A 24,962-nucleotide genomic window follows, 5' to 3' on the forward strand; every position below is an offset into this window, starting at 1 on the left:
CGGTTTTAAGCAGGATTCCTTTTGCTAAAAAAAAAAAAATCCATTTTTTTTATTTGCAGAAAGGTGGAACTTCAGGCTGGGAGTGCAGGAGGGGAAGGTAAAGGCAAGAACTGGGTGATTTCAGCACCATTTCCCTCCCACCCGGGCTCGGGCCATTCCCCAGGGCAGCATCCACACCACAAACACTCCCAGCTCTCCTCAATCCATGGAAAGACTCAGGAATATTCCACAGGGAGGAGGGAATTCAGCACAACCACATCACTGGGGGCTGGGGACCTCACCTGAGGGGCTTGACAAGTACTGACATTTTCTGCTTAAATTTCTAAAAGCTCTCCCAAGGATTGGAATTCCAAAAGTTCATTCCCTGTGCTCTGGAAAGGTTCGTGCAGGAGTCTGGAAGAGGGAGAAATCCTGGGAAGGGAGGATGGGAATGAGGCCACACCTGCTGCAGGTACAGAACAACAGCAAAATATCCCAAGGGAACAGAGCCCTAAACCTGGATCCAAACCCTTCCAAGGCTGGATATTATGGAAAAACATCCAGGAGAAGGTGCACAAGGTCACCCCTGGGGCAGGGCACTACAAAAATGTGTTTGGTAGAAGGAGCCTGGCCAAAATTGCTCCTAAAATCCCTTAATTGGTTCCCTGGCAGCCCCACAAAAAGATCTCCAAAAATCCAAGTTGTTAGGGTTTGCTGATGAAGGGTGTCAGGATTTTGGGGTGCAATTAGGGATTCTCCCTCCCAAAGACCCCAATAAAAAAGAAGAAGGCAATCAGTGGTTCAGCTGAGAAAATCCCCCCTCGTCTTTCCCTCACACCTGGCCCCAAATCCCGATTTCCTGCGCTCAGCAAGGCAGGGAATGTGGATAGCAGCAGCAAAAAAAAAAAAAAAAAAAGCCTTTTCCATCTTTTTGACAGAGAAATTAATTTTAAGTCCTTGTCTGAATCGCCCCTCGCTCACCCAGGACACTTTGGAACATCAGTCTTGTGCCAGGATGGATTTTCTGTCTAGCAACAGAAAGAGAGTAATTAACATTTCAGCCAAATTCTTTGGAAAAAAATCAGACTGACACACACAGAGAATCTCACACCCTCTCGAAAGTTAGATTCACCAGAGGGTTTAGGCAGTGAGGTTTCTGTTCAAGCCCCCCAGGAGTCAGAATTCCATGGGAAACACCCAGCACAGACATCACCCAATCCCCTGGGATGTGCCCAAAAAGGGGCTTAAGGCTGTTCCCAGACAGCCACAAAGGCTCCTCCTCATGTCTCTGCCAGGTTAAAAACATAAAAAACCTCCTTTCCCAAGAGTTTAAAGAGGAATTCATGGCTCAGACCCTGACTGGGGGGTGCTTTCCTGAAGAAAATACTCCCTGCACAAGCCAATGCTCTGCTGCTTTTCCTCAGACATAAAGTTGACTTTATTTCTTTTCTTAAAAAGTTAAAAATACAGAAGGGGTCAGAAACTGCTTTTCTCCTCGCAGATTGCAGCGTAAGGAGAAAACAATCCTTCACTGAAATGTTTCTCTTAATTGGGTTTTATTATTATTATTATTATTATATTTTTTAAAATTTTGGGGTTGGTTTTTTTTTTTTTTTCCTCTCAATCATCATCACCCATTTTTTATTTTTTAGGACACAGGTTGAGGAGCACTGACTCCACCATTAATTGGATGACGTTTTGTTTTGATTCCAGATTCACATTTCCAGGTGCCAAGAGTCCAGAGAAGAGCCCCCTGCTCACTTCTGCCTTCCTTTTGAGATCTTTTTTGTTTGTTTATTTATTGAACACAGCAGTGACCGTTGGCATCTTTGAAGCGTAATCGCATCTTAGGTCGGTATTTCTCCAGATAAAGCAGCTGTTTGGAATTGAAAGCTCCCCTCCTTTTCCTAAAAAAACACAAGGAAGGAGGATATCAATGGAAAAAGCACCGCTTTGCTCACTTCAGGCAGATTATTTGTTGCTTTAATGAGGTTTTTTTAGCTCGAAAAAGCAGAATTTTGGCTGGAATTCGTGGTTTGGGGGGGGGGGGATAAACCAGCACAATATTCCAGGGGAATATCCTGATCTAATTCCAGCTTTTTTTTTTTTTTAAAGGGAGATTTTATTTCCATGCCTTGCAGTAGTTAAGGAACAACATCAAGGTCACCCTCCCCAGGTGCTGCTAAAAGAGAAAAAGAGATAAGAGGGGCCCATGGAAAAAAAAAAGGAATTTCCAAAAAGGCAGGAAAATCTGTTGCCAGCAATCCAAGGAAAACTGGAGACCCTGGGAAGCCAGGAAAAGCTGGAATTGCTTCATGGCAAAGCTCCCTCTACACAAATCTCACCTGCTGAGCTTCATTTCCAGGGATGTTGTCACTGAATTTATCCTGCCCCAGGTTCTTCTCCCCGAGATGGGAATGTGCCCCCAAAATTCCCCTGGGAATGCTGAGCTCCTCTGTTTGTTGGCTCGACCTCCCCCAGAATTTAATTTGTATTTTTATTAATTAAAAGTAATTTTTACAGTCTTATTTTTGACATTTTTCCCTCACAAAAATCAAGTTTTTTGAGCCTTTTCTTCACATTCAAACCCAGAATTTAAGGAGAGAGATCACCTAATAATCTTCATTAATTAGCAGTTTTTACTGCTCCAGCCTAGACCTTTTTAACTCACAAAAATCAAAATATTTGAGCTTTTCCTTCACATTTAAACCCAGATTTTAAAGAGAGGGTGAGAAATCACCTCTTAATCCTCATTAATTAAAACAAATTTTTACACCCCCAACCTAGACCTTTTTACCTCACAAAAATCCAAATCTTTGAGCTTTCCCTTAACATATAACTCCAGATTTTGAAGATAGATCACCTGTTAATTCTCATTAACTAGCAGCAATTTTTATAGTCCCATTTTTGACACTTTTGCCTCACAAAAATCAAAATATTTGAGGCTTTACCTCACATTTAAACCCAGAATTTAAGAGAGATCACCTGTTAACCCTAAATAATTAGCAGCAATTTTATAGTACCATTTTTGACATTTTTACCTCACAAAAATCAAAATTTTTGAGCATTTTCTTCACATTTAAACCCAGAATTTAAGAAGAAAGTGGGGAAGATCACCTGCTAATCCTCACTAATCAGCAGCAATTTTTACAGCCCCATCCTTGACACTTTTGCCTCACAAAAATCAAAATTTTTGAGGCTTTACTTCACATTTAAACCCAGATTTTAAAGACAGAGATCACCTGCTAATCCTCATTAATTAGAATTAACTTTTACAGCCCCATCCTTGACACCTTTACCTCACAAAAATCAAAATACTTGGTTTTTTTTCACATTTAAACCCAGATTTTAAAGAGAGATCACCTGTTAATCCTCATTAATTAGAATTAATTTTTACAGCCCCATTCTCAGCACTTTTACCTCACAAAAATCAAAATATTTGAGGCTTTACTTCACATTTAAACCCAGATTTTAAAGAGAGATCACCCGCTAATCCTCATTAATTAGAATTAACTTTTACAGCCCCATCCTTGACACTTTTACCTCACAAAAATCAAAATACTTGAGGTTTTTCTTCACAAATCCAGATTTTAAGGAAAGAGATGACCCATTAACCCTCATTAACTAGAATTAATTTTTACAGCCCCATTCTCAGCACTTTTACCTCACAAAAATCAAAATTTTTGAGGCTTTTCTTCACATTTAAACCCAGATTTTAAACAGAAAGAGAAAAATCACCTGAGAATCCTCCCCTCTGAAGAGAGGGAAAGGCACGAGGCTCAGATTTATGGCAAAGCCATGCCATTATTTTAGGCTAAAACTCCTAAAAAACCCCAAATCTCTTCCTTAACAGGCCTGTCAAAACCACTGGAATGAAAGATTCCTGGGGAAAAAAAAGCAAAAAATGGGAATTTTCACTTACTGCCTTATAAACTGAACTGCATCCTCATACTTCATTCCACATTCAATGAGAGCAAGTGCAACCAGAACAGGAGCCCTGCAGGAAAAATCAATATTTAAGGAAGATCCACAGAAACAATAAATTGAACCCTTCAAAATTCATCAAATTCCTCTCCCAACAAGCAGCTGAAGGGTTTTTTTTTCTTGGAGTATTACCCACAGGAAGGAGTTTGCCTGATGTAAAAATGACTTTTTGGAAGGGAGTTCTGCTTCCAAAGGAAATAAAAATCAATAGCAGCTCTTTAGTGGTTGGGGTGTGAAATAATAATTCTGGATTTTTATGCTTTTTTATCTCACTTGAACCTGATTTTCTGCTTTTTAACATCTTCTTGAATGCCTTTTACAGCGTGGATTGAGCTGTACAGAGGCAGAGCTATGAACACACAGCTTCATATATATTCACATATTTATTTTTTAAAGTACATTCTGTAAAGAAACAGGAATAAAGAGAATTTTCTGCTTTGGGATCTTCATTTTGGAAGTCAGTTAAGTGAAAAAAAAAAGTGGTTTTAACAAGCAAGAATCCCAGAATACACTGATTTTCTTCTGGATTGATGTTCACCCCACAGGGCAACAGGCACCTCTAAGGGTGGAGTAAAAAAAGGATTAAAGAGGTGCCAGGAATTGGACAATTCATGGGGCTAAAATAACAAAATTCAGGAGGAACGACTCCCACTATCAGCCTGCACCTGCATAAATACAATTATTCACTTGCCAAGTGTGAATTTGAAACTCGAAGGGCACTTGAATGAAATACAATAGACTAAAAGAGAATAGGAGAGACTGAAAGAGAATAGGAAAAAAATAGGAAAAAAATAGGAAAAAAATAGGAAAAAAATAGGAAAAAAATAGGAAAAAAATAGGAAAAAAATAGGAAAAAAATAGGAAAAAAACAGGAAAAAAACAGGAAAAAAATAGGAAAAAAAATAGGAAAAAAAATAGGAAAAAAATAGGAAAAAAATAGGAAAAAAATAGGAAAAAAATAGGAAAAAAATAGGAAAAAAATAGGAAAAAAATAGGAAAAAAATAGGAAAAAAAAGGAAAAAAAAAGGAAAAAAATAGGGAAAAAATAGGGAAAAAATAGGGAAAAAATAGGGAAAAAATAGGAAAAAAATAGGAAAAAAATAGGAAAAAAATAGGAAAAAAATAGGAAAAAAATAGGAAAAAATAGGAAAAAATAGGAAAAAATAGGAGAAAAATGGGAGAAAAATGGGAGAAAAATGGGAGAAAAATGGGAGAAAAATGGGAGAAAAATGGGAGAAAAATGGGAGAAAAATGGGAGAAAAATGGGAGAAAAATAGGAGAAAAATAGGAGAAAAATAGGAGAAAAATAGGAGAAAAATAGGAGAAAAATAGGAGAAAAATAGGAAAAGTAGGAAAAAGTAGGAAAAAGTAGGAAAAAGTAGGAAAAAGTAGGAAAAAGTAGGAAAAAGTAGGAAAAAGTAGGAAAAAGTAGGAAAAAGTAGGAAAAAGTAGGAAAAAATAGGAAAAAATAGGAAAAAATAGGAAAAAATAGGAAAAAATAGGAAAAAATAGAAAAAAATAGAAAAAATAGAAAAAATAGAAAAAATAGAAAAAATAGAAAAAAATTAGGAAAAATAGGAAAAAATTAGGAAAAATAGGAAAAATAGGAAAAATAAAGAAAAAATATAGAAAAATATAGAAAAGAAAAATTGAAATAAAATTGAAATAAAATTGAAATAAAATTGAAATAAAATTGAAATAAAATTGAAATAAAATTGAAATAAAATCGAAATAAAATCGAAATAAAATCGAAATAAAATCGAAATAAAATCGAAATAAAATCGAAATAAAATCGAAATAAAATCGAAATAAAATCACTGTCTCTTTTCTAGGCCTGAACTCAATTCCCCACTGCAGGCAACCAATTTCTGGATTAACCCAGGATTTCTGTGCAGCTCCTGCTTTTCCCTGTGCCTGAGAGCAGCAGGGAAAGGGCCCCATGGAAGGAGCAGATGGATTTGGGGTGTGGAGGTGACACAAGAGAGGAGAAACCTCTGGAAAAACCACTCGAGCCACACGTGGCCAGGTCCTGAAGATGTTCCTTGGATAAAACCAGAGCCCAAATGGGAAAACAAATGTTAAAGGCTCCTGTGCCATGAAATATTGGCCATTTCTCCCTCTGGCTCCTCATCTCCTCCTCTCTTCTCTTGCAGAGGTGGGAATTTAAGAGCTTGATGCACTCCCCACTCTTTAATCTTTGTTTTCCACTCCTTAAATATGTTAATGAATCCCACGGCCACTGGAACAGCACCAACACTTCAATTCCGTTTATCCTCCAGGATAAATACAACATCCAGGGATTCCATTTGGGAATTGCTGCTTTTTTTTTTTTTTTTTAAATCTTGAAAGGTTCTTCCTCAAAGCTGGAGTGGTGAGGAAGAAACACCAGGCTGACTTCTCCAAACTGAAGGGAAGCCACTTGAGAGGAAGAAAAGTAATTAAATTAGTGCTCCTAAATGGCTTTTTTTTTTGAATTTCCAAAGGATAGTTTATCAGTGGAAAAGAAGGAAATAAAACAAAAACCTATAAAAAATGTATTCTATTTGTGTGAAGTAGCACAGAAGTGTTTATTGTTTTAGCACAGATAGTTTTAAATTAATGAATTCATAACACTTTTAAATTAAAGATTTTATAATATTTTTACATTACTGAATTCATGATTGACAGAAGTGTTCTGAGCCATCTCTCCAAGGTTTTTGATCAGTTATGAAATCACTGAGTATTTTTAAGCTGCACTAAGTCCCTGCTGCTTTAATGACACAAATTTGAGGTCATTGGTTTAATTTATTTGGGAGAAAACAGAGAAATTGGGGTTTGTTAAGCACCTAGCTGCAAAAGAAATGACATCTTAATCCCATTTAGAGCCAAGAGAGCAGAGCACTGACCTTCCCAAGCCTGCCACGCAGTGAACAGCCACACAGCATCCAGGCTCCTCCCGAAATTTGGTTTTCAAAAGGTTCAGCCAGTCCTCCACGATCTGACTTGGGGGTGGTGCTCCATCATCAAACGGCCAATCCTGAGGGGGGGGAAAAAATTCCATGAAATCCACAACCTCCAGCAGTGGGAGAAGAATCCTGGATTTAGTGGGGGGAAAAAAAAAAAAAAAAAGAAAAAAAGCATAATAAACACAGTTCTGGGGGTGTTTTTTTCTGGTGGCACAGGAGTTTGTAGGTCGATATTATAATGCAACATTAAATGTTTAACAACCATTTAACTGCACTCTGCAATAAACCCCACACGAACTCCTCTGCAATGAAGGATTTTTTTAGAAAAATAGCTGCCCTTGAAATCCCATTTTATTAAAAAAGATGTGAAAATCAATAGGTGTTTTCAAGTAAACACGGGAGAGAGGAGAACTCTGCAGAGTTCCTGCTGAAATCCTGTTTGTGCTTCAGGCTCTGTGGAGGAGAAGCTGTTCCTAAAAATTCCCAGTTCCAATGGAGCAGCTCCTCCAGCTGCCAGGAATCAGGGAGTTACCAATCACCTGGGTGGTTTTAATTTGAAAAAAAACCCCACATTCACAAGCAGAAAAGTGTTTAAATAATGGCAAAAAGCCACATTTTTGCAGCCAGCAGTAAATCCAGGCTACATTTAATATCAATAATCAAAAATGCCATGGAGGCAGCTTCCCATTTTCCTGAGGACACACAACTCTCCTGGAATTTGTGCTCCACATCTTTCCTTTCAGGCCCAAGCACAACATCCCACAATTTCTAATTCTCTTGGATGTGGGGAGTGCTGGAGAAAGGCTGTAAAGGGGGGAAAAAAATAGTATTTTGTAGTTATTTAGCACTTTTCTTTAGATGATTGTGACGTATTTTACCACAAAAACTCCTGGATTATTCCACAAGCTCTGGAAATGGAAGGAAATTGCTTTGAAAGGAGCCCTCTCCCCTCATCAGGCACAAACAACCCTTTCCTGGAACACTTTAAGAATAGGTTCTGATTTAGTAATATTCTCTGAAACCCGAAAACCACCAGAGTTTTCATTCTGAGATGCACTTCAGCACTTCCTGAAGAACAAACACAGCTCAGAAATGTGCTGCAAGGTGGGAATGAGTCTGAGAGCTACAAAACCCCCAAAAATACTGAAATAACTTTATATGGGATGAATTCTCCAAGCCTGAAGAGTGCAGAGAACTCCTTTGTTAAAGTACTTGGAAAATTAAAAATATCTGGGACAACACAGCAAAGTAAAAGGCCACAGGAATAAGATCAGCAAGTAAAACTTGTTCTTTCTAATAAAAGGCTTTTATGGGATTTTCCACTCAATCCCACAGTGCTGCCTGGATTATTTTAGGGCTGTGGCACCCCCTGTCCCAGGAAGAGAGGTACAGACTGCAGGATGCTGCTTTTGAAACGGGATTTCTGTGTTTAAATTAAATTAAATGAAATCTTTTCCTTCATATCCACACAACTCCTGGGCTGCCCTGAGTCAACCCCAGCTGATCCCAGAGCTGGATAAAACACAGCCCAGAATGAGGAACAAGAATAATTCTGGCACCAGGGAAGGAATTGCAGCAGAGTTTTGCAGGAATTTTTTCCTTATTCCGAGTTCTGCCACCCCTGGATTCCTGCTGGACAGGACAGAAAAGCCATTTCTGAGCTGCACAATGAAAACAGTGATTAATAACCAGGATTGCACAAAGGGAAAACACAGCTCTCCCTGCAGCAGTGGGAAGGGGGAGAGGCAGGAAAGGAAAGGGATTTATCCTCTTTTCCCTTTTTCTGGAATAGCCCAACAGCTCCGGGTCTGTCTTGGCTCCAGGTGGTGAAGAAGTGACAGAACTTTGAGGTGACAACCTTTTCTTCAAAAATACTGGAATTAGGAGCTCCCAAAGCTGGCCTGAATCTGTGCAGGATGAGCCCACAGCTTCCACTTCCAGCCTGGAATCGCAAGGCAAGGAATTCCCACCTCCAACGGGGCACTTCCACCTGCCTGTGGCATCCTGGTGGCAGCTCTTGGGGGGCACAGAAGGTAAAGAAAATCCAATCCAATAAATCAAGGAGTGGAAGAAGGAGAACAAGGATATATCCCCTTGGATCCTGAAGATGAACAAAGCCACCACAACCCCTCTGGTTGCCAAAAAAAATCCTCCCAGGAATAAAAAATCCCTCCCGGTTTTCCTGACAGGCCCATTTGTGTTCTGAGCCTTGCCACACCAACACAACCCAGCCCACAGGAACTAAATCCATGCCCAGCTCCTGGATCCCAGCTCCTGGATCCCAGCCCTGCTGACAAACATGTGCAGGCAATAGTACTCCTGCTGTACCCAGGGAACAGCTCATTCCCTACTTTCTCACTCTGCCATCTGGAAAAAAGCTCCGGAGCCGCCACGTTCTACCCATGATCCACTCCCAGCTTTGCCCAAACACTCTCATTTTCGGGGGTTTCACTGAGTTTTTGACCTCAGCAGGGTAAAAAAAAAAGACATTAAATGGTGCTAAAAGAGGCACTGATCAGCCCCAGGCTGCTGTTTTAATCTTTAATGTTCTTTTTTACAGGCAAATATTAGCTTTAAATAGCGAGGTGTTATTTTCTCAGCCGGGGGTAACTCGATCCCATTTCTGAGCAGTGACAGGGCTCTGCCTGGGGAAAAAAAAAAAAAAAAAAAGCAGGAATTCATGGGGAAGAGTAGCTGGATTGATCTCCCTCCTGGAGCAGTGTGCTGAGGCTTTTTAGGCTGAGGGAAATGTCTTCAGACAGGAGATTCTGCTCAAAGTGAGAGGCTCCACACCAGAGCAAAGCTGCAGGAAACCCCATTTCCAGTTTTTTTTAGCAAAGCTTCCTCAAAGAGCAGCTTTTGGTTCAAAATTGAGGTTTTAAAGCTTCCTGAGAACCAAAACCTTGAATTATTTTAGAAACACAGGCTCCAGAGCACTGCCCAGCTCCTGCAGCTGCCCCACAGCCTGGAAAAGGTGGGAATTCCATCCCAGCTCAGGAAGAATCTCCCCTCTGGCACAGGAATTCTCTCTCTCCCAAGCCCCAGCTTAACTTAGGGCTCAGAGGGATTCTGCAGCACAATTTAATCCTTCCAGCCTCTGGCAGCCTGAGGAGTGTCCCAGGGAGAGGTTTCACAGCAGTGTGTCCAAAAACACCTCCGTGTCCAAGTCCCAGACAGCTCCGGAAGGAGGAAAAACGCAATTCCAGAGGGCAGCCCTGCAAGGAGCAACTTTTCCAACAACACCAAGGCCCACGTGGCTGCCTGGAACTGGAATAAAAGCATTGCAGGGCTGGAAGCCAAGAAACCTGACTGACCTGGACGTGGAGTTTTCACTGATATGCCAGGACACAATTTTTTTTTCTCCTCATGGAAAACTGCAGGAGTTTTCCTCCGGCTGAGCCACGGAAAGCAAGAGGCAATGGAGAGCTGCAGGAAGGTTGAGGTGCAATTTCTGCCCTCACAACACCCGAGTGTTACTCACTCCAGCAAAATAAACTGATTATATCAGGCACACTCGAATAATTCCCAAGTATTGCCTGGAAAAACACTGCCTGCAAGCTCGGGGTGAGCACACACCTCTTAAAAAAACCTCCCCTGGAACAGTCAGACACCATTGCACAACGGCAGCTGTGATTAAGCAGGGAAGGAATTCCACCTGCTGAACTGGGAAGTGCCAGACAGAGGTCAGGAGGACAGGGTTTGATGGGATTTTGGGGAAGGAATTCTTCCCTGGGAAGGTGGGGAGGGGTTGGGATGGAATTCCCAGAGAAGCTGTGGCTGCCCCATCCCTGGAAGGGTCCAAGGTTGGGTTGGAGCAATCTGGGATAGTGGGAGGTGTCCCTGCCCATGGCATGGATGAGCTTTAAGATCCCTTCTGACCCAAAACATTCCAGGATTCCATGACTCTCTCCTGCTGCAGCCATTCCACAGAAATCTGTATTAATGTGTCACCTACAGGATCAAAAGTGGAGCTTTCTGTAAGAGCAAGGAATGGGAATTTTATCCACATCCTGAGAAAACCAACAGCAAAGCCAAAAAATGTCGTGGCCACAGACAAGGACTGAACCAGGCTTCAGCCACAATCTGGAACACCAGATTTTACCAAAATAATCACTAAAAAAGCAAACAAAATATCTCAACAAATCCAAAAATACACAAAGGTCCAGTGAGTTTCCCAAACCCACCTTTACCTGGTGCTACTTTACTTTCCTTTTGGCCAAGCTGGAGCAGCCCCAAGCTCTTGCCCAAAGCATGAAGAGATTCCCACAAGTTCTAGACATGAAAATTCACATTTTTAGCCAGTTTTAAAGGCAACTCACTAGAACTTGGATTCCTTCTTTCTCGATTGGAGCTTGATCATAAGTGGCATCACAAACTCGCACCAAGGTTGTCACCCCGTACTTCTTCAGCTCCTTGAAGGGAAAGGAAAACATGTGAGCACTGATGAATTATAAATCTCATTTTACCACCTATAAACCTCAACATTTTCCACAGTTTCAGGGCACTGAGGTGACTGCCCAAGGAAGGAGCAAGGGATAAAGTTTGTGAGGACGAGTTACAAGAGAGAGGAAAAAAGAGAAACATCTCTGAGGGGGAAAAAAAAAATTACAATTATAAGAGCAAAGTTAAAATAGCTGCTTAAATCCTCCAAGCAGCTTCTTCTCCTCCTCTTTAAATAGAAGCCTGGGACTGTTTGCTTCAGCCAGTGTTGACATTTGGAGGCAGGGAGGAACAGAACACACACCCCACCATAGTCCAGCTTCCTGGTAATGCACTATAAGTAGCACTCGGTGCCAGATAAAGAATCAAGAGGATCAAACAAAAGCTGCTCCAGTTCACTCTGAAGGTTCATAAAGCAAGCAGGAATTTCCTCTGGTGTCTGAGCTGAATCCTTATTGCACCTCACAATTAACAGGAGTATCTACTGGAGAGAGACTCCTGGAAAGGGAAGAAAATTCTCGATAATGGGGGTGAAATAAAAACAAAACGTGGCTGTGAGGGAAATGGAGCAGTGATATCTGAGCAGACCCACGTGAAGGGACACTCAGGCAGCAGCTGGAGATGACAGGATCCCTCTGGAATGACAAAAACCTGCACACAGCAGATAAAAGCCCTCTTGAGAGAAGCCAGAAGGGCACAGAGATGTGAAATCCACTGTGCTGCTGCTCCTCTGCTGAGCCCATCTGCCACTGGCACAGAAAATTGCATTTTGCTGTATTTAAGATGTCACTGTGTCAGTCACAGCGTGACCCACAGCACTTGGCTCCTCTGGCAGGGTGACCCAGCAGAGGCCACTTTTCAAGGATCAGCTCTGGCACCTGAAATCCCTGACAGTTCTGGGATGGACAGGGGAGCTGGATAACTCATCCTGTAAACTTAAACTTCTGCTTGAGCCTTGCATTTAATCCTCTGAGGGAAGAGAAAGCTCAGTTCCAACTCCTACCTGCTTCTTGAAAAGCAGCAGCTGAGCAATGGGTTGGTTTATTAAAAACAGGGCATTGTTCAATGAAAAAGAACATCTGGAGTCACTGAATACTCAAAAACCAGGACAAGGACAGCAGAATCATGGAATGGTTTGGGTGGGAAGGGAACTTAAAGCCCATCCAGTTCCAGGGGACAGGGACACCTTCCCCTATCCCAGGTTGCTCCAAGCCCCATCCAGCCTGGCCTTGGACACTTCCAAGGATGGGGCAGCCACAGCTTCTGTGGGAATTCCATCCCAACACCTCCCCACCCTCACAGGGAGGAATTTCCTGTATATTGAACCTAAATTTTCCCTTTTCCAGTTTGAACCCATTACTCTTGTCCAAGGAGTAAATCCTTGATGGCAAGGGGGGTGTGTTTGCATCTCAAAACTGAAGCTCTTTCAAGCCAAGAAATGCAAGAATTCAGAAAAAAAATCATCAGTGGCTCAGAAAAAAATCATCAGTGGCTTCTCTCCTCGTACTGTGAGGAGAATGTGAACAATGAAGACAAAAACCCCTTAAATTTGACCCTTAAATTTCAGGTAACAGGCAAAGCACTGAGCAGCAGAGGTGAGGAAGGACTGGTCAGCACCTGAGCAGGAATTCTGAGGAATTTGGGAATTTGTTTTTGGCCTCCTTACCTCGATGAACTTGCTGAGGGTTGCATTGGTTGGGTTGTGAGTGATCAGGAAACGCAGATTCTCGTATGTAATTTCCACGGGGGCTGGACGGTTCATAATGGCAAAGAAAATGTGTGAGGGGCCAAAAAAAAAAAAGAAAAACAAAAAAAGAAAAATAAAAAGGGGGGAAAAAAAAAAAATCAATGACCTTGGAAACGTTTCACAGCAGAAAACATCAAAAAGACCACTAATATGCTTGGGATTGATCAGAGCTTGCTTTGACGGGTTTGTTCCTCAGGGATTTTGCTCCTAGAAAAGCAGGTTTGCTCCAGAATCCTCAATTCCTGGCGGGTGGTATCCTTCAGACTCCCGAAATTCCGACTACATGCAAGACTAGGCAGCCTGTTCTACATTTAGGCACTGGTGAGGCGAAGGAAGTAAGGGCAGGTTTTGTCTCCACTTCGTTTTCCTGGCGCTGAGTTCTGCCAGAGTCAGTGACAGGAATCTGCTTCCAATGGGCAGGAGATATCCCATAAATTTGAGCACTTCCCGCTGTGTTCCCGGAGTCTTCAAGGCAAAGGGAATTCTGGCACACACGTGGGGAGCCCCCTCAGCTCACTTGGCAGCCAGGGTGCTGTGCTGGGCCTGGCAGAAGTCTGCCCTGATGCTCAGAATCGCCATAAATGTGCCAAGTATCCTCCAACAGAACACCTGGAATCAGGGAAAAACAATGGGAAAAGCGTTGGTGGTTTCTGTTTCCATCATTGACCCGCTCAGAGAAACTCAAAATTAAGGCCAACACTGAAAAAAAAAAAAAACCCAATAAATAGAAGTTCTGATAGCCCTAATCCCAAATATTGTGATTATTCTCTCGGGATTTGTTGTAATTCCTGCTCCTGGAGCCACCAAGAACAAGGAATTCTCGCTGTGTCCCCAACCAGGTGTCCTGGAATAACAGAGAACAGCATAAAGCCAAGCACACACTTGGAAATGTCATGGGCACAGCCTCACCTGCTTGGCTGGAGCCCAAATATATAAAAAATAGCACTGCTGTGGCTCTATTTTCTGAACAAAACCAGCAGCAGGAGCAGAAGTAAGAGCAGGAAAAAAAATAATAAGAGTATAATCAATTTTTCATGTCTTGGAGCTCTTGCTAGCAGATAAATTTCACCCAACTCGAAATATCCCCCAGAAATCTATCAAAGTGATGGCCAAATGGTCATTTAGCTGCAATAACTTTTAGTTATTCTCAATTATTTCAGTTATAACCATAATAACTTTTGGTTATTCTCAGCCTTATCTCTATTTACAGACCTGGGCTTTAAAGGCAGCCAGTTTGAAGACCCAAAATTCAAAATACAAATGTCTCAGCAGTGAAGGATGGAAGAAACCATGAAATTTAGGGAGATGAAAATGGACTCATCCCCAACTACCTCAAATCAGGAGCGAAATATTAAAATTATCAACGTGGCTTTTCAGTGCTTGCAAAAATAATGAAGCCAAGGAGTCGCTGCTGACACTTCCTTTTTTGAGGGGGGGAAAAAAGGTCGAAAGCAGATGGATAAAATCCCACCCTGCAGCCAGAAGTCACAGACTTCTGCAACTGGAGTGGAAAGGTCACAGTGGAGTGAGGATAATTAGGGAAAAACACACCCCCACGGAGTTCCCACCCCAAACTTGTGCAGTGCTCAGTGTTTAATGAGATCCTCACTTTCAAGCAGGCAAATTAAGCGCTACGAAATTACCTTTTTCACTGCCATCAAGTCAAAAATCACCCAAAGAACAGCAATTATTCCCTTAAAGTACAGCTTTCAGCGCCAAAAATGGTATTAATTAGCTTGCCAGAGGCAAGAGGAAAGCTGTTTTCAATCACCTCCCCCGACCTTAACGCAGCTCCTGCTCGGAGTGACTGAAATACAAATTTCCACCATGAATCCTGGGATGTTTTATCCACAGGATGGAGTCTCAGCCCAGATGGGAGAGTGCCCTCCAAACACATCAGACTCAAGTCCTTCCATTTATCAATTCACTCTCATAGATCATAGAAAACTTAAGAGGTGAAAGCCCAATTACAACTTAATTAAGGAGAATAAAAATGGGTTTTATAAATAATTTAATGGCAAAATGAGGAGAAAGGAGAAACTCCATTCCTAGGTTTCCAAGATTTGGGTTGGAAGAGCCTCATCCAGAGCTATTTTTTGCCCTGGAAGTGGTATCAAATCAGGGTCATTTTGGATACACTTCAAATCAAAGAGGGGATTTCACCCCAATTATTTTAAAAGGTGGTTGTACAAACAATTTAGCAGGTCATGAAGAAGTGGAATATCTCATTTCCACGTGTCCTAAGCATGGCAAGGAGTCACCAACTCCTTGGTGACCTTGGCCAAGTCTTTTGGAGTGGCTCAGCTCCTCTGAAAAACGGGAATGACACCGGCTCCCCTTCCCAAAGGGATATTCCTGAAGCATTTAATTAGCTCCTAGCTCAGGAGTGATTAAAAATGTAAAGCACTGTATTTAAGCCTGAAAAAGTTACTCCCAGCAGGATAAGGAGTTGATGTAGCACACAAGTCGAATTTTAAAAGTTTGGGTTACTGATAAGTATCAAGTTCAAAAAGAAAAATCAGGCTTCTAATTAAGAAAATGAAAACTTGTTGTCTACAACTTCCAATTTCCCCAAGTAAATACTTTTTAAAAATCTCCCTCCCCGTGTTACCAAATAAATTCACACTTCAAAACCCTGAAAGAACTGATGGCAATAAATTGTAACCAGGTCTGTGGACAGCAGCAAACAAGGAATCGTTTTTCAGCCAATTAACCTTCTGATTTTATAGGCAGAAAGTGAGCTAGGACATGGAGAGGAACCAAAAAATGACAGCATGTTTGACGTGGCTGGCCTGGAAAAGGGAGCAGAATATCCGAGGAGGAAAAGAGGAGGAAAAGAGGAGGAAAAGAGGAGGAAAAGAGGAGGAAAAGAGGAGGAAAAGAGGAGGAAAAGAGGAGGAAAAGAGGAGGAAAAGAGGAGGAAAAGAGGAGGAAAAGAGGAGGAAAAGAGGAGGAAAAGAGGAGGAAGAAAAGCAGAGACCCAGCAGGACAAACAGCTGGGAATAAACATTCCTGGGGATGAAAGGATGTGCCTGGGAGGCAGCTCCTGGTGGTGTTATCAGGGAATGGTTATCAATCAGCATGGAGAGGTCATCGACCTGTGCAGGTGGGAGGGATTTAGGGAAGCTGCAACTGAACACACACAGAGATGCCCCCAGGATTGGGCTCCCCTCACTCACAGCCAGGGAGAGCCTGATCCAAGGGAAATTTGAGAGGAGTTTCCTTTAAAATCCCATGAATGGGCAAAAATAAGCTGAAAACCCATGGAAAGGGCAGTCATTGAGCAGCATAAATCAACCAAGGTAACAACTGATCAGGAGAGATCAGGGAAATGAATTCCTGGCTTGACAGGAGGCATTCTGGAGATGGCTGGAAGTGAAAAGCCAACACACCCACGACCTCCATCTCCAGGGGCTGCTGTGGCACTGATTCCTAAATTAGAGATTCCAGCAGAGCCAGTGGCCCTGGATTGAGCCAACACCAGTCCAGGGTAGATGAAAAACAAGGAATGACACTGTGAGGAATTCCCAGTTCCACCAGCTCCTCCAAAACTGAGCTGACCAGAGAGAGAGAGAGAGAGAGAGAGAAACAGCTTGGAACAGCTGCAGCTTCCAGGGATTGCAAAACACAGATCCCCCTGGAAAGGTCACCGGGATCCCCTTTCCAAATGCCCCAGGGCACAGGATGCACAGCACTCCCTGCTAATTTGTGACTTGGAATTAAAAGGATACTTGGGTGCTTGGAAGGCCTTGAGCCATCCCAAATCATTTTGTTCCTCTGAGGGAGAATCCACGTTCAGCGTTAAATTTGTGAGCTGCTGGATTTTCCCCTTCCATAAAATCTCTGGTATTTCCACACGTGAAATCAGCACCACCAGTGGATCCCATCAAATTTGCCATCCTGCCATCAGGCCAGGCTTTTTCCTGCCACTCTGCCCACATTAAGTTTCACTTCCCCTTCCTGAAAATTCCCCACTGAGTGACCCCCACTGGATCCCTACACTCCAAAATGTTTCATCTGGAGCATTTCCCAAGTGAAAGAAGTCAGAGACCTCCAAAACAAGCCTTAAAACTTACAACACAAATCAGCAAGAACCTAAAAAAGATCTTTTCTAAAACATCCTCTCCTAGCACATGGAGGAAAAACCCTGGAACGAAATGGTTTTGGATGAACTCCTTGGAAACCCTCTCTGAAGGAAGCTTGCTCAGACTGACACGTGCCCGGAGAGGGGTGAGGTCAAAAAAATTTCACTGTTCCACCCTGTCCACCCCCGCGGGGCGGCTGGAGCTCCTTCCCAGCTCCCTCCCAGTTGCCTCCCAGTCCCTCCCAGTTCGCTGACAAGCTCTGGGAGTGACTCACTCGTTTCCTTTCGCACCAAAGCCGTGTAAAAGCCGCAGCAGATACGGATCTGCCCGAGCAGGAAGACAAAAACCTCCGGATGGATGAAAGAAGCCTCGGCTCGAAAGTGACACAGTCAGGAAATGGTGACAATTGTCACCTGCTCAGGGGGAGGACAGGCCTGCGGCAAAGCTCAGGAAGTTGAGCTGCCGTCCCTAAACAGGAATGGATGCAGAAATCCCCCTGGAAGCACTGGGAAGCAACTGGACACTGCCATCATTCTTCCAGGAAGGTGCTTGATGCTCTTCCCTCTCTTAAAGTGCTGTTCTGACACTGTTTTTTTTTTTTAAAAACACCTTCCCCACCCATTGCTTAAGCTTTTAGAGGATGTATTTGAATGTTGTTTGCATTCCATGCCCAAAAAGTTGAAAGTTGCTGAAAGTGTTTGAAGTCGAAGTTGCTAAAAGTGTTTGAAGTCAAAAGCAAAAGGCCCTGCTGAGAAAAAAAAAAAAAAACAAAATAAAAATGAAGCTACAATCTCGTTTAAGCCACAGAATTATATTCAAGTAAAATCAAAAATTACTTTCAGAAATTTGTTTGCGACATCAATAACTCCTTGTTAAAAATCAGAATGCTGAGTTGTCTAAGCTGGGCTTTGATAACAAGGCCCTGCCTGATCAGCAGCTTCCCCCCAAACAACTCAGACTAAATATTCTCACACTTCCAGCTGAAATATCAAACCCAACACCAAAACCCCATTAACAAGTCAAGCAAGACTTAAAAGCAACTTCAAAAATCCCACAGAAAACACAGAAGCTGCAGAGTTGAGTCACTTGCACCTCGCTCATCTCGCTAATTTGAGTTTGCCATCCACCTCTGCTGGGAAAGTGGAGCTGGCTCCTCTGAGGAGTTAAAGCCAGGCTGACAACTGAGCCTGGGGCTGACTGATAAATGTCACTGCCCCGTCACAAAGTCCCGATTGTTCCCAGCCACAGCCCATTCTCCGGGGCACAGCTCGGTTTTCAGTGCAGAGAGCAAAGAACTGAACTTTTTAGCACAGCACAGAGAGAAACAAGGGGCAACAAAAAGCTGCAAGTAACAGGGACCTGAATGGAGCCAACCTGGAGAGGTCTTAAGAGCTGGGAAAGGAGATTTCAGACTCATTTAGCCCTTCACAATCAGCAAAACGAGCCAGGGGATGATAGCAAAGCCTCTCTAAAAGGGGTTTTATACTCTTGTATAAGAGCCTGAAGAGCTGCCAGGCTGCTCCAGCTCGCAGCTCACCTGCCCCAAAAAGAGCAACCTCCAAGCCAGCAGGGCTGATTTCCAATGTTTACACTGAGCTGCTCCAAATCTCCAGCTGTCCAACTGATCCAGAGGCACCGGCAGCACCGAGCTGCTCTCTGCCAGCGCAGGAACATCCCTGACAACGCCATTTGCCCTCCCAAAACACACAACCTACAAACACCATTTGGAATCCCAGGATGGCTCAGGTGGGCAGCGACACCTTCCAGCATCCCAGGTTGCTCCAACCCAGCCTTGGACACTTCCAGGGATCCAGGGGCAGCCACAGCTTTTCTGGGAATTCCACCCCAGCCCCTCCCCACCCTCACAGGGAGGAATTCTTTCCCTGAGCTCTAAACCCCCTCTGTGTCAGTGTGAAGCCGTTCCCTCCTTGTCCTGGCACTCCACGCTCTTGTAGGATGTTCCCTGCTTGCCCTACACCTTTTCCAGCTGTGGATCACCCTCCTGGAGCGTGCTTTTCCATGAATCACCCGCCTCTCCCTCCCAGACCGCTCCACAGGTAACAGAGCCGGAATTCCAGAGCGGGTCAAAGTCCAGGCAGGAGTCAGGGAAGCACCCTCAGCTCTGCCCTGACACACGGAAAGCTTGGAGCACTGCAGGGTGCAAGAGAAGGACGGATCTCTGCAGGGAATTCAGCCTGGAATCATTCACTTGAAGTTTATGAGGTGTATCTAAAGAAAAAAAAAAATCACAACTAGACCCTGAGTAAGATCCACATTCCTGGCTGTGCATCCACACTCCTACCTTAACTCCAGCTGAGTTGGAGCTGATTAAATCCAAGTATTTCTACATGTTGAGTCATAAGGAGACAGAGTTTTCTGGCTGCTGCTACTGGTGGGTTTCTCTTTTTTTTTTTTTTTTTTCATTTTTTTTTTTCCTCTCCTTTAAATCCTAACTGCAGTTCTGAGTCAGACCCTGCCTGGTTCGTTAGGGGAGTTTTGAGGCGAGTTTCCATTTATACAGGAGTCTTTCAAAGCCAAATTTCTGCCTTCCTCCTCCTCGCCCCGAAACCAGCGAGCACAGACTGCCCCGGGAAAAAATGCAGATCGTGACTAATCACACCCAGGAACCATCATGCGACTGAGGGGAGGCCACTTCCAGCACTTCCTCACCTGTGCTCCAAAGCCCCAAATCCCCAAGCTCAGCTCCTTCTCACCCACAGCACGCCCCGAGCTGACATTCCCAATTAATCCGTCCCTCCCTGACTCAGACCTTCCCGCAGGTCACTCGCAGCACCCTGGGCCACGCCAGGACTTTCCTGAGGCATTGCTTGTCCTAGAATTCATCGGCTCCCCCCCTCTTCCAGCCCCAAATCCCACAGGGCAGCCCTTTATCCAGACAAACCGGCCCCGGCGTTCGCAGCCCTGCCCCCACTCCAACCCCAGGAAAACCACCACATCCTGGACACCCTTCCTTTCCTGCTCCATCTGCCCCCCTCCAGCCTGAGAAATGTCACCCTCCCCAGCCTTTCCCCCTCGATTTTCCAGCCCTAAACACAGAAAAACCCTTCACTCTTTACAGACCGCCTCGAGGCTTCCCTTTCCCCTCCAAAAAAAAAAATCCTCAGCTTTTCTCAAACTTGTCCCCCATCCACACGGGAATGAGTAACACCCCTCCCCTCAAACACACCGCTCCAAACGCCCCCCAAACCAGGTGGAACCCCCCCCAAATCAGGTACAACCCCCCATTCACCCCTCCTGCAGCCTCCTTGTCCTCCCACTGTTTCAATCCTACAGGAAACGCCCTCCCTTCCTCAACATCCCCCCCAAAACCAGGTGCAAGGGGGGGGTTGGACTCCCTCCCTTGGGGTTCACTCCTCGCAGCCCCCCCCCAGGTGAGGGAGGACCCCCCAAACCAGCCCTGCAGGTAGAAGGGACCCCCCCAAGGCTGCAGGTCAGGGCCACTGTCCCCAACCAGCCCCAGAGGGATCCCCAATGCAGCCCCCCCAAAGCAGAGGAGGGACCCCAAAGGTGAGCAGCGACCCCCAAACCTCCTCCTCGCACGCAGGGAGCTCTCAAAGCCCCAAAGGATCCCCCAAACAAACCCCACAGGCCGGGAATTTCCTCCAGAACAGCAAGGACTCCACGAACCAGCCCTTCAGCCCAGACAGAGCCTCGTAGACCCCCAAATTCCACCCCCCCACACCCCAAAACCAGCCCTTCAGCCCCGAGGGAGCCTCCTGGGCCGCCAAGCCCACCCCAAATCAACACCTCAGCCTTCTGCAACCCCAAGACCCTCCAAAACAGTCCCTCAGAGCACAAAAGCCCCTCCAAACCACCCACAAGGGCCTAAGGAGACTCCCCAGACCAGAGAGCCCCCCCCCCCCCCCCCCCCCCAGAGCAGGGAATCCCCTCCAAACACGCCAAGCAACACCCGGGATTCCCCCCCCCCCCCCCTTCCGCGGCTCCCGGGGCGGCGGCTCCAGCCTCCACACGTCCCCTCCGTTCCCCCGAAGCTCGCCGGTTGCCCCGGTTGCCCCCCTCACCCTGGGCATTGAGCGGGCCGGGGGCCGGGCGGGGTCGGGCGGGGTCGCGGGCGGGCGGCGGGGCCCGTGACGGGGCTGGGGCTGCGCTGGGCCCGGTCCGGCCGGAGACACCGAGAGCCCGCGCGCCGCCACACGGCTCCTCGCGCACAGGCCGCGCCCCCCCCTCCCGCCCGCGGCCCCGTGGTACGGCCCGCCCCTCACACCCACGGCCGGCAGAGTGGTACGGTCCGCCCACACGCGCCCCCGCCCCGGGGCAGCGCGGTGGGCGCGTCCATTCTCCGCCGGGGGGGGAGGTGGGGGGCACGGCCGGGGAAAGGAGGGCTGCGTGAGGGTGTCGCAGCAGCTTCCAGTGTCTGGAGGGGCCTCTAGGGAAGCCGGTTTGGGATCCTTCGTCAGGAACTGTAGTGGTAGCACAAGGAGCAGTATAGGTTAGGTATTAGGAGGAAATTCCTCCCTGTCAGCGTGGCGAGGCACCGGCGCAGGTTGTGGAATGCCTCGACCCTGGAATTGTTCAAAGCCAGGTTAGATAATACCTTGAGCAACCTGCTCTAGTGGGAGGTGCCCCCTCTCCATGCAGCGGAGAACGGCTCCTTCCATCTCGCTGCTTTTATAACAACCCCCCCCATACCCTATGGTACAGCCCTCTTTCTACCCCCCCCCCCCCGCTTGGGCATTGGTACGGCCCGAGGGCGGCTCGCCCTGAGCAGGCACCGACCGTCCCCAGTCACCTTTGGTGCGCCCCGGTCCCCCCCCCCCCCGCCGTCCCCTCGCACTTGGACCGGCCCTCTGGCCGCACGTGCATGCGGAGCCTTCCACGCCAGCATCCCACCCTGCCAGCGCAGTGGTACAGCCCGCTCCCCCCCCCCCCCCACAGCGGCCAGTGGTTCGGTCCTCCGGGGGGGGGTTCCCACGGGTTCCGCTTCCCTGAGCCCGCGGCGGGACCGGGATCGGAACCGGGATCGGGGTTTGGGAAGCGGGACCTGGGTGAAGAACACGGTGGGAAACACTGGTGCGTCCCGCCCTGGCCCCCCCCGGAAGCACCGCGTCCCCCGGGAGCGCCAGCACACGGTGAAACGGCAGTTAATGAAGGAGCTGTCCCCGCTTGTCCCGGCCCGGCGTCCCCTTCCCCGCTCCCGGCTGGAACACGGCATTCCGGGACTGAGAGCGATGCCATGAAGATTTTTTTGCCTTTTCTTTTATACCCGTTCTACCTTTTTACAACTCCTGTATGCTTTTTGCCTCCATTCTTGGCCTTGTTTGTCAAGCTGAGAGACTCAACATTTTAGAAGCTTCGTAGGCAGGGATCAGTGTGCCCCAGAGCCCAAGGTCCTCTCCAGAACACATTCTGTAAACTCAGATAGAACCATCCAGGGGAAGGTTCCTTGGGGAGGGGGGCTCACTTGAGCCTCTCCTTGGGGAATCTTTGATAGATCTGCTAATTAGTAACACCTATAATGATACACCTGATCTTTTGGGGGTGCATTGCGGGATGCATTTCAATGCTTATGACCTGGACGTGTGCACCCAAGGATCCCTAAGATAAATCCCAAGGTAAAATCCCTTTTCCCCTTTTAACTGTGTTTGACTCTTGATTTTAAGCCCAGGAAAAGGCATCAAGAGCGTGCTGGGAGCAGGATCCCGGAGGGCAGGAAACCCCACGCTGGGCACAGCAGCGTGGCCTCGGGCTCCCCGAGGTGACACCCACTGCGGCGTGGCCAAGCGTGACGGTGCTTGGGAAACACCCGCTTCCCGATCCCACCAGGAAAACGGGGTCTGTTCCCGTCACAATCCCGCTGAGAAGGACCCGCTGGTCCCAGCTGGGGCCACCGAGTGCCACGTGTCCCCAAGTCCCCAAGCATGTCCCCCCAAGCAAGTCCCACAAGTCCCCAAGCATGGGGTGACGTCTCACAGCTCAGGGAGAGGTGGATAAATAAGAATCCCTTCTTTCCTGCACAGGCTGGAGGAGATGTGGAATCTCCCCAGTTGTAAAAGCTTTGTTGTCTTCCCCTCTCCCGTGCTCTGACTGTCGAATTATTAATAGAAGGCCGTGTTTTATGCTAATTTAAGCAGCTGCGGCGCCTGGAATGTGTCTGTGCTGGTGAAGTGCTGCCTCTACACAGTAACAGAAACCCCTGCACAAAAGGGGTTTTGCGTTTATAGAATCGCGGAATATCTCAAGTTGGAAGGGACCCGTAGGGGCCACCAAGTCCTTGCCCAAACCCATCAGCAAAGAAACTTGAATCATCCATGAAGGGGCAAAATTGAGGGCGGATCCACAGAGAGGAAAAAACGAATCAGCAAACCTTTGTCCCTCAAAATACACAGAGAAGCTGCTCAGTGCCACTTTGCTGGGTTTAATGGCTCTGCAAAGCCATAACTGGAGTCACATAAGCTCTGATAATCAGAGGCCTTAAGGCTCTTTCCTTTTTCAGCACTGTGTGACGACATCACCTGCACACATCTCCTCTCCAAAGCCCTGTCCTCCAGCACAGAGCCAAGACAGAGACACCAAGGGCTCATCCCCAGAGTGGGCTCTGCTCCACAGGAACATGGGGGCAGGCAGGGGAAGCCTCAGCTCCCACAAGGACACTGCCAAGGCCCTGCTGGTCTCTGAAGGCCGGGGGGGACACGCTGAGCCCTCACTACCGCGGCCTCTCCCTCAGGGTGACAGTGGCAGGAGGGACGCGCTGAGCCTTCACAGCAGCACTACCCCTGTACCTCAGGGCAGCGCTGTGAGCCGGGCAGGCCAAAGTCTCGGTCCCCATTCCCGATCCCGGTCCCGGTTCCCCCTCAGCCCCTTCCCGCGCCTCAGCGCCGCCGCCTGGCGGAAAGGCCGCGCGCGCATGCGCAGTGGCTCCACCGAGGCGCATTTTTCCCATCGGCCCCCGGGACCGATGTGGTGCTGGCACGGGAAGCGGAGTCGCCGGTTCGAATCCTGCAGCCGCCGGTTCGAATCCTGCCGTCTCCGGTTCGAATCCTTCAGCCGACGGTTCGAATCCTGCCGTCGCCGGTTCGAATCCTTCAGCCGACGGTTCGAATCTTGCAGTCGCCGTTTCGAATCCTGCACCCGGCGGTTCGAATCCTGCACCCGGCGGTTCGAATCCTGCACTCGCCGGTTCGAATCCTGCAGTCTCCGGTTCGAATCCTGCACTCGCCGGTTCGAATCTTGCAGTCGCCGGTTCGAATCCTGCAGCCGCAGGTTTGAATCCTGCACTCGCCGGTTCGAATCCTTCAGTCGACGGTTCGAATCCTGCGGTCGCCGTTTCGAATCCTTCAGTCGGCGCTTCGCGTCCGGTCGCGGGTTCGAATCCCGCCCGCGCTCCCACTGCCGTCATCGGTTCTCTCCCAACTTTGATTTTACGGTTCTGTTTAATCCGCATTGGTGAGGCCGCGCCTCCAGTGCTGCGTTCAGTTCTGGGCCGCTCAAAGGCTTGCGAAAGGTCAAAGAATATGTCTTGTGAGGAGCGGCTGGGGGAGCTGGGTTTAGTTTCAAGAAATGGAGGCTCAAGGGGAACCTCATCGCCCTCCACATGCACCTGACAGGAGCTTGTGGTGAGGTGGGGCCGGTCTCTTCTAGTCTCTACTCTTCTCCTGTGAGAAGAGTGAGCTGACCGAGAGGAAATGGCCTCAAGCTGAGACAGGGGAGACTCAAAGTGGATATTAAAATTCATTCGCGGTCAGACATTGGAAGGGGATGCTTGGGGAAGTGGCGGAGTCACCGTGTTCAGAGGCGCTGCGT

General features: G+C 46.8%; 1 protein-coding gene across 2 annotated transcripts; it reads right to left on the reverse strand.

The window, feature by feature from the left end:
* Nucleotides 1-1,390: 1,390 nt before the first annotated feature.
* Nucleotides 1,391-21,366, reverse strand: PTP4A2 (protein tyrosine phosphatase 4A2). Of its 2 annotated transcripts, XM_069035767.1 has the most exons (7): nucleotides 21,224-21,366; nucleotides 13,202-13,704; nucleotides 13,015-13,097; nucleotides 11,228-11,320; nucleotides 6,849-6,979; nucleotides 3,902-3,976; nucleotides 1,391-1,886 (listed from the first exon to the last, which is right to left on the reverse strand). In XM_069035767.1, exons 2-7 carry the CDS (start codon nucleotides 13,227-13,229, stop codon nucleotides 1,778-1,780), a joined length of 519 nt encoding a protein of 172 aa, XP_068891868.1. In that variant the 5' UTR covers nucleotides 13,230-13,704; nucleotides 21,224-21,366; the 3' UTR covers nucleotides 1,391-1,777. The 2 variants fall into 2 exon arrangements, with proteins under 2 accessions (XP_068891868.1, XP_068891869.1); XM_069035768.1 differs by having other exon boundaries at nucleotides 13,015-13,704; nucleotides 21,224-21,363.
* Nucleotides 21,367-24,962: the final 3,596 nt, after the last annotated feature.

This window comes from Aphelocoma coerulescens, chromosome 23 (assembly GCF_041296385.1).
Source record: "Aphelocoma coerulescens isolate FSJ_1873_10779 chromosome 23, UR_Acoe_1.0, whole genome shotgun sequence".
NCBI lineage: Eukaryota > Metazoa > Chordata > Aves > Passeriformes > Corvidae > Aphelocoma > Aphelocoma coerulescens.